The following is a 10,397-nucleotide window of genomic DNA, read 5'->3' on the forward strand; positions in this document are numbered from 1 at the left end:
GTGTCACCTCCGGGAACCCAAGGATAAAGCAATCCATTCTAGAATCTAGATCGGGAGTTTGCCATAGTGGCTGCAGCAAACAACTGGAAACCACTAAATTCACTTTTGAGACTTTTTTTATGCAAGAAATCAACTGTGCAGAGTTCTACAATGGGCATCTTTACAAAAATTGATGGCCAGTCGCACATTTGCCCCAATGTTGTCTGACTTGTTAAGCTCCAGTCTGATGTGACAGTCAGATCCCTCGCTCACCGGCCGACCAGTGATGCTAATTTAAAAAGTTAAGAACTACAAGGTATAACTATAGTCAGAATGAGGGCTGTCCATTATAACGCAAAAGGACATGCATTATCATATTGAATTATTGCCCAGCCCTAGGTACACAGACGCAACAATGACAGAGCCCCCTACATCAGTGAACTGATCTGCTCTGTGGTGCACCAGTTCCACTGGTGCAGATGAGCTTAGCTCAGCAGCATCATCACCCTGCTGCTGGACATGAACTACGAGGCATTCACAGCCAGTCACGTGGCAGATGAGTGCTAGCAGGGCAGGGACAGTTGTCATATGAGTAATGATTGCAGCCCTGTTTCACACAGTTAATAACTCCACAACCAAGGGGCAGAACTGAGTGCCACAGCAGTGAGCCATTATTATTTGTGACAGAGACCATCAGCCCTCTGCCAGAGCCAGTAACACCTGTCTGTGGTTCAACCACAGGTGCATCATATATTAGATGATATATAACCTCTGGCCGAGGATGTGACTGCCGCTGATAACCAAACACAGCCAGTTTGTCCACTGTTTCTCCCGATGTGAGACACTCTTGCATTGCAGTGTACAAGTCCCTATGACTATGCAGAAATTCAAAAGTCATGTGAATACTTTTTGAAAACAACTTTTAAAGCTTTAGTGTTTTTTATATTAATGTCCGTTACATTCAAGCCATTGCCAAATGACTTTATACAAAGCTAATGAAGACTATCAGCTCCACAAAACTCTCTCACAGAAGGCTTGTATCATGTGGATGCACAGACAGTTTTTTTGTCATTACTTAGAATTCCTCATTCAATTTTTCAGCAGTTGTCAAAAAGGCTATATCGTCTACAATTTTGGATATTCTAATATGGTGACATGACACAAGTCTTGTCTTTTCCTGGTATCCGATAGTACTGCAGTTAATTCACCGATTCAATACCGCGTAATGTATTAAATAGTTTATTTATGTTTCTTTTTTCGTACGGACTGGTTTTCAAACTAGATAATATAAGAAAATGATACGGCATCCTTTCCGTTTTGTGTTCATGTGTCACAAAGAGTTTAACCAGAGCCAGGCCGTACAACAAGGAAACCATATCACATCCATACAAGGATATGTAATTTTTAACCAATTGATATTGGATTGGTACACAGTATCATCCGACACTCAAGTTCAGGTGTCATAATTTCTTTCGCCGTATCTTGAAGAATACAATGGTATCGAAACAACTCTAGTTGTGTTGAATTGATTATGCACCAACATTTTGACACTTACACTGTCCTGAAACAAGACATGGGTCCAGATATTGTTCCAGCATTGCAGTGCCACGGTGGTCAACAGGAGCAAACACCCTGCAACTTCAGAAAACACATGCAAATAGACAAAACACAAGCAAATTAAGAAAACAACTTCCTTGATGTGACAACACATGCGCAGCATTCAGCAAATCCAGCTGTTCCACTTAGCTGCTCCCTCTAGAGGCCTGGAGAACTAGTGTTGTGTAACCTGGATGTAGCCTTTTTTTGTTGCATTTGTTTTTGTGGTTTGTGTGCTTTTCTTTTTGCATCGTTTTTTTTTTATTTGCATCGTATTTGGTTGTGTTGTGTGTATTTGCAGCGGGTCTGCTGAATGCTGCGGATGTGTTGTCAAATTAATGAAGTTGTTTTTCTTTTTGCATCGCTTCTTTATTCGGGGTTTGTGTGCTTTTCTTTTTGCATCTTTTTTTATTGGCATTTATGTATTTGGCTGTTTTGTGTATGTATGCAGCGCCTTTATGTATTTGCCTGTGTTGTGTGTATGTGCAGCGCGTGTATGTATTTGGCTGTGTTATGTGTATATGCAGCAAGTGTATGTATTTGCCTGTGTTGTGTGTATATGGAGTGCGTTTATGTATTTGGTTGTGTGTTTGCATATGCTGCAGATGTGTTGTCAAGTTAATGAAGTAATTCTTAATTTACTTGTGTTTTGTCCATTTGCATGTGTTTTCTGAAGTTGCAGGGTGTACCATGCTGGTTACCATGGCTGATCATTTACAACACCCTAAACAAACAGCTGCCACATTTTCCAGGAAAACATACAAATAAACAAAATCTCTACTACAACTTAATTATTGTTACCTACTGCTGCCTTAAAGCAGCTACTCTCATGTTGTAGTTGTAATCCTTACCCACCTGGAAAACCTGCCCTTGAATGATAGCCACAAGCCCCAAGCAAGTAAAAGTGTGAAATATATGAAATGGAAAAATCTATCTTGTATAAGAACTGCAATGATAACTGGTATCAGCAGGCGCAGCAATCACAGTCAATCAGCTGGTCTGTCAAGGTTTAGGATGACCGGCAGGTAAGTATTTCAGCTTCCCGAGGCCTCATATTAGCTTTGGCTGAACTTTTGAATACGTTTTTGTGCATAATGACTGTGGACTGTGCAGTCACAGTGTGAAGCTATTCTGATTACAGCAGTCATTAACTCTTTTATCATATACATGGTCCGTGGTGAATTAAGGTCTTTGCAGGCGGATAGGAGGACACACAGTAGGGGTGCTGAAATGAATCATTGCATCATTGGATTGTTGCATTGTGATGCAGACCTGGACGATTCTGCATCAATGCAGTGACAGACCATAAACCATTAAGATTATTGCCTTATTTTCTGGTCGCTGCTTTTTTAGTTTTTGCCTTTTGTCTGCTGTCTGCTGTGTTCAGACTCTGCTACATTCAGGAAGTGTGTTTTTTTCAAAAGAAGATACAATAAAGAGGGGAGTTCACATACGTTATATAGCCTACTATATAAACTGTATATATAAGATAATCATAATCAAATTGGGACACCAGTGAAGATTCACACACCCAATAAATAGGCATTACTGCACAAGTACTTCAGCTACTTTTACCTATAAGTGACATTTTACTTAAAGTTAAAGTTAAAAATCTGACCCCTGATCAACACATACCAATGTGGTGACCATAACCAAGCATCCTCATCGGTGCGGTTTGCCGATGGGGATGCTTGGTATTTCTCTTCTTTCAACATTCTTTCTGGTGTTTATATTACTGCCTCTGCTGAAATCAAAGTAATCAATGCTACTTTGATATTAGACCATATATTATATACCTAAAATATGTATTTTAAACTCAGTAAAGCGCTGTACACAGCAAAGTGAACTCTGCTCCCCGGCTTGAAAGCGCTGTGTTTTATGTTGACACCGCGTTATTTCACGCTATTTCATTCTGAGACAATGTTCCATTGAATATTGAAGTTCATAAGTTCATGCCAAGTTTTGGCATGGCTGGCCAAGTTGCATCCGTGGTATTGGAAGGGGAATTTAATTCTTGCATGTTCTCTTTTATTGTGCATTATCAAAATACATTCCGCCCTCCACCCTCTGCCTTTTTCCACAAATCGTAAACAAAACGCATAACTTACATTATGTCACTATGTCTCATCTTCAATTTCTAACATAATGTCAGCAACCTTTCCACTGACAAAGCTCACGTGGAAAAAAAGGGAGACATAAGTTCTTTGAGTTTGTCCTTTAAACAGAGTTTCTTGGTTCTTCTCATAGAGTACATGCAGTATGGGCAGGCATAATTCACCCAACAACAAGCAGTGGTGAAAGAAGTATTCAGATCCTCTACTTAAGCAGAAGTATAAATACCACACTGCAAAACTCACTAAAAGTCCTGCATTTAAAATGTTGCTGAAGTAAAAGTATGTATATATCATAAGGACAACATACTTAAAGTATTAAGAAGAAAAGTACATAATGCAAGAGAATCCTCACATTTTAGAAACGATCCAAACAGTTCTGTCAATCAACTAATTATATAATATTTTATATGACGCCGCACAACCCTTCGGAAAATCGCCAGATCCTATTTTTTGGCATGAAAAGAAAAAGACTCAAGTAAGGTACAAGTACCTCAACATTTGTACTTATAGTAAGTAGGCTACATTACTTGAGTGAATGTACTTTACATTCCACCACTGGTAACAAGAGGTAGCTTGTCAAGAAAATATAACCATTGGTTAAGATTGATGCTGTTTTGAGTGTCTAAGATCTCTAGTTACCATGCGGTTGGCCTGTAACACTTACTGAGCCATGTGTAATGTGTGAGTCCAGGTGGTGGCTCTTAATACCACTTAGACCAGAGGCCATGTGGCCCTGTACTCGGCCTCAGGCCCTGCAAAGCAGTTGTGCCAAGCTCCTGCGGCCACCCGATGGCTACATGTAGGTTGCCTCACCCCCTGTCATCATCTGCGTCTGTCCATCCCGGCCATCCAACAGCCAACAGTGGAATAACAACAGCAACACTAACAGGGCACACGCTGTGTTGGACCAATTTGTTTTATTACTAAATTTGTTATATAAGTCCTTTTAAAGTGAAGAACCTTGTTTGAACTCCGTCTCAGTTAATGTTCCTTTTGCATTGCATCGCAACTAAAATTTAGAAAAATGTGTAAGTTCTACTTGTATTACCTTTGTATTATAGAATTATATTGCTTTTACTCACCCTATAACTCTGGGTCCTCAGTGTTAGCAAGGGGGAAATCCAAAATGCTCATTAAGAAACCAGTGGATTCTGAAATAGAGCTAAATTAAACTTATTTTGCCTGTGAAGCAGCACTCTAACCGACTCTACACCACCCAACACATTCTATCTAACAGCTCAGCTTGAATAATTACTTAAAGTGTGACTCCACAGACTTAACACATTGAAGTATGTTCACAGGTGTTGGGAAGAACTTTTGCATATGTGAAACAGTTGTGTAAAGCCTCTCATGTCTCCAGAGGGACCTGTGTGGAGTCTGATAAATGTCCTCAAGTGATGAGCCAACGTCAGACCTTAAAGTGTGTTCCATTTACCTCAGAACTCGGAAGCTAGAGCTTGGAATGACGTAACACCTGAGCTGAATGGGTTCCATTTAGCCGGGTTAGCCATTGTTAGCAACACCAGTTAATTACAACACAACATGCTATTTTTGTGTATACAAATAGCGTATGTTAGAAATTCTTAACTAACTTCGCGTTCGTTCGGATCTCTGAGGAAAAGGAGGCTGAGGGTCAAATTTGAGAAGTAGGAAAAGGTTTAATGCAACAGCAGTGATGAAGATGATAAGGCAAAGACAATCAGACAAAGACAATACAGACATACATGATAACACTGCAGCTGACAGCGGACTGGATCCACGCTTCCCCCTGATGGAGTCACGTGAAACCAGTCATGAAAAGTCCTAAGTCACACAGTTTTATCCCCTGCACCTTGGGCGGTTCCTTTTCACCTGGCACATACAAATCCATTCTCATTGGTCAGCTGTTGTCATGACAACATGCGGATCTTTCCTGTCCAATGAGAACCGACCTGCCTTCAAACACTGCACCTTTGGGGGTCGTTTTGGTTACAGAACAAAAGGTTCTGTTGTGTAAAAGTGAAACTCTAACATCAAGAGTTTAATTAGCATTGTATTGTCTTAGCCTAGACTTAGACCAAAGGGGACAGGAGACAGAAGATTACTTCCTGGTGTGAAACATTCGGGTTCTTTCTATATGTTAAATAGTTTTCAGTTCTATTTATCTGGTAGAGACAGAGGTGGCAGACAAAATGCATCTTAATCCTATCCTGGCTGCATCATACACAGTTTATAACTTTTTTATAACTCAACACGTAACAACATGTCTACAGATAGAAGATGGACAGGACATTGTGTACGACTGATTTAGTGACAAACAAATAAGACAGAAGTGCTGATTAGCTGTATGTACTACAGCTTTCACTACTGTTGATTCACAGGGCAGCCATGTTGGCTTTTGAGCTTGGGGTTGTCCCAGTTCCAAGGTCAGAAACCCAAGGTCAGGGGGCGTGTTTTCCAACTTTTACCTCAGACTTCCAAGTACAAATGGAACGCACTATTAGGCAACAACTTTGAAATGAAAGAAATTTAGAGGTGTGGAAAGAAGTGAGTTTACCCCACCTCTGTATCATCATCTCTGCTGCGGCCCAGAGGCCCTAGGCTGCATTAGCTGCTCCTAGCATAGCACAAACAAACCTCAAACCAAACTGTCAACAGTCGAGTTTCATTGTGGGTAATGTAGGCGCCAGGTTTCTTACAAAGCAGAAAACAAAACAAAAAATGTGTCCATAATGTCAATATTTTCTTGACTTGGTTGCCAAATTCAAATGTTCTGCTTTATGTTTAATCTTCACTTTTGTGTGTGTCTGTGTGCAGGTGAAATGTGACCAGTACTGGCCCAGTCGAGGAACAGAGACATATGGGATGATCCAGGTGACCATGCTGGACACTGTGGAGCTGGCTACGTACAGCATTCGCACATTCACCCTCTATAAGGTAGGAACTCTATATGTACACTTTGTTTGGTTAGACAAATACACTTGAGTGAAGACAATTTGAAAACTGTGCCTTTGTTAGAGTCATGAATAAAAGTTATGATTCCTTTGCTGTAGATGTGATGATGGTTTACCATTGATAGTGCTATATTAGGACGACCATATTTTGATTTCCAAAAAAGAGGACACTCTGCCCAGACTTGAAACTCAAATTCAGACAGGCTTCTCAGAGGTTAATGAACATGCTTTATTATGCCTCAATGGCACAAAAATAATACATGTAACAACCTGGAACAACCTTATATATTTAATTTGGTAACAAAATGTTTGCTGCACACGTAGCATCAGACATAACATTAGCTCAACGTCAGGATCCCACTGTCCAGCCTACCAGCGGATTCCTCACATCTATTTCCACTTTTGTCTCCATAAAAGCTCTGTTTTTCAGAATTGGCATCTTGTTAAAACTTAACATATGGGTTATTTAATCTGTTGTTGGATCACCATACAGCTGCCTTTAGGCATTTTTTCTGTTGTTTTGCTAGCAGACAAAATTGACGAGGAGGAAGCATTAACGCAATAAAAATCAATGGAGAGCATAGAGTTGTTTCCCCCCCCCCACTTTCAAAGTATGATGTGATGCACTCTTTCTTTTTTCATAGCCTGATGAATACATCATGGAATTGTGTCGAATCACATTTTTATAAATGACAAAATGTGTGTATGTGTGCTCTAACAGAATGGCTCAAGTGAGAAGAGAGAGGTTCGACAGTTCCAGTTCATGGCCTGGCCTGATCATGGAGTGCCTGAGTACCCCACCCCAATACTGGCCTTTCTACGCAGAGTCAAGGCCTGTAATCCTCCAGACGCTGGACCCATGGTGGTCCACTGCAGGTAAGGTCCTAAAACACTAGGCAGACAGTCTGCTAATTATTTCCTCTCACTCAGGTGCAGAACATGCGCGTTACTCTTTGTGGTGTAATGCCAAGTTCAATTTTTTTGCCAAGACAGAACAGTTGGTCTGAAAGCCCCTTGCCAGTGGCGTCCAGCAATTTGTTTACCTTTGTGAAACAGGCAAACCAACTATCAAGGCCACATTACACTACACAGTGTGTTGAGGTGTGGCCTGTGTGCTTAAGCGAACGTTTCAATGTCTCCTCTATTTCTTCCGCGAACGAATGTGTTAAGCCACGCAGGTAATCGCATACAGGAAGGCCACCAGTGCAGCCGGATACTTTACAAATTAAAACATATTTCCAAAAATAAAACACCTTGTTTGAGGGTTATCCTGACTGTCTTGACTTCTCAGCTGTGTCTACAGCGAGACACGCGAACAGGCACACAGAGAGAAAGACCGACAGAGGGACAGAAGAGGGAAGAGGAAGAGAAATTAACATACACACAGCGAGAGAGAGAGAGAAACACATTCTGTGGAGTGGAGAGGAGAAGGGCTGCTTTTTAACCTGCGCTGAGAAATACTCTGTCTGTTATGAACAGCTAGGCGCACAATCAGGAAGGAATCTACATTTCACGGCTATTTGTGGCGCTTCCTCATGTGGTGTGTTTCTGCTGTGAGAGTAGGCGGGGTTTAAACCCTTCGTATGTACAACTGAGTGCAACACTACAAATCACAGGTGCTTACATTGTGAGTTCATCTGTGGGTCGTTTTGGATTTCCAATGGAAAAATCACATCAGGGGAACACTGGCATTGTTAAATGAAGATGAACAGCGAGAAAGGAGGGAATTTAACCCTAATCCTCAGAATAAACTTCTGTCCTGTATTTCACTTTCTTGGTGTCAACCGACAGTCCTATAGCACTCATTGGTATCATTCAGTGTGTCTGTGTCATTTCGCATCATCCTGTGTGAACCAACCGTTGCTTACAAAGCTAGGCCGTTGCAAAGTGAGATAATCAATACTAAGTGGATCAAATGTGTACAAAATTAGTATAATGAAAGCATTTTTAGAAGAAGAGACTGTCCAAAAGTATGCGCCATTATTCCTATTTACATATGATTCATTGCTCTGAGACTACAAAGACAGGTAAATCACCTTGCATTCCAGTGTGTACAATCATTGGCCTTGAGATTTGAACAGAAATGTAATCAGTAATTATTGCATTATGTCAAAACAAAACCAAGAACTACCCAGAGATCTTTGAAAGGTCCTGTGTACTAGCCCAGCTGGTCCGTGGGGCTTTATGCCACACGTATCAAAAGAACAGAAAACGCAAAGATCTGAAAATCCAGTCCAGTTTTCTTAAGGCAGAGTGCTCCCTCCCTGCTGTTTACCAAACCTTCAAATCACTTCTTCTTTGTAGTGAGGTCAGTGATGTTTGCAATTTAACATGGCATCCCATATTGAAGTGCTGAGGCAATGCACTGGTGTCTTCTACAGTACACAACATGTGTCTGGCATGGTTGACGCTTTCTTTGTTGCGATGCTTTCCCTGGAAGCCAAGTCTTAACAAATTTAAAAGCAAAATAGACACAGTAGACAAATAAATGATCTCTTTTAACAGTATCTGCAAATCAATGCAGAATCTGTAGCCAACGGGACAAGATTTTGGTTCCTGAAGCTTTTCTTTTTGAATAGGGACAGATGCGACTACATTGACATTTGTGCAACTGATCTCCAATGCACAGCATAACAGCATTCATAGCTAGTGCATTGTTGTATCATGAGTAGTACTAATCAAGTTTGAGCAGGCTTTGCAGATAAATGCAGATAAATTAGAAGCGCAATGCATTTGCGGAAATGCAATCTGTAAGAACCCATTGGCCATCCTCAGACACAGGTTTAGCTTTTTATAACGAATACGAACCCCAGAAAGAGTAGTTGTTGCCAAGGCAACTATATGCGGTGGCCGATAGTGGCACACGCCCTGCAACCTAAGAAAACATAAGCAAATTAATTATTTAATGAACCTATGTGCAGCATTCAGCAAACGTGCTGCAAAAACACGCAACACAACCAAATACAGGAACAAGTTGCAAATACAGAAACGATGCAAAACGAAAAGCACACAAACCCCGAAAAAAGAAGCGATGCAAAATCAAATGTAGACAAACCCTGAAAACAAATGCACCAAAACAACGCTGCATCCAGATTACACAACGGAAGTTCTCCGGGCCTCTAGGGGGCGCGCTAAATGGAATAGCTGCCTAACCTTAGCCCTCACCCTCACCTTATCCATAAACTAAGGCTGAATCCCAATTCTTGCCCTTACCCCTTCCCCTTACCCCTTCGCCTAGCTTTTGCGCGTTCACGCGGGACCTAGTTCTGTCCCAATACCTATTGCGGCCTAGGGGAAGGGGATTGACCAAGGGCTGTATACCCATACAAACCTAGTGTGGACGCGACCTCACTTGAAAACAAACAGGCATCAATGGCTGCCCATCGACCAGAGAGACACATAAATGTAAGTACTTTCAGCTTTAAATAATTGATTAAAAGGTTACGACAGTCTTGTTTTGTGGTCTATGCAGTCCTGTGCATGTATACTTGCAACCATGTTCCTAACTGAAACTTTTTAAAAATCGCTAGCTTGCAATGCTAACGCTAATCGCTAACGCTAATCGCTAACGTTGATTTGCACAACAGTCCCACATATTTCTGCCTTGAATGGACTCTATACATCGCGTAGATTGTATAGCTATATATATATATTTATATTGAAGGTCTATGATACATTGCTACGTGCTTAACATATGCCGCCCTGTATCACACAGGAGGACACAGGAGGACACAGCAGCTGATCCACTTTGGGGCTGAAAACGAGCAGATTCATA

General features: G+C 41.1%; 1 protein-coding gene across 29 annotated transcripts in view; it reads left to right on the forward strand.

Annotated features, from left to right (window-relative positions):
• Nucleotides 1-10,397, forward strand: part of ptprfa (protein tyrosine phosphatase receptor type Fa) — a 362,404-nt gene that overhangs the window by 331,997 nt on the left and 20,010 nt on the right. For all 29 annotated transcript variants that reach the window (XM_034882227.1, XM_034882230.1, XM_034882238.1 and 26 more), the window contains 2 exons: nt 6,486-6,605; nt 7,344-7,498. In XM_034882227.1, coding sequence (XP_034738118.1) covers nt 6,486-6,605; nt 7,344-7,498 — 275 coding nt within the window. The remainder of the gene's footprint in view (nt 1-6,485; nt 6,606-7,343; nt 7,499-10,397) is intronic.

This window comes from Etheostoma cragini, chromosome 9 (genome assembly GCF_013103735.1).
Source record: "Etheostoma cragini isolate CJK2018 chromosome 9, CSU_Ecrag_1.0, whole genome shotgun sequence".
Lineage (NCBI taxonomy): Eukaryota > Metazoa > Chordata > Actinopteri > Perciformes > Percidae > Etheostoma > Etheostoma cragini.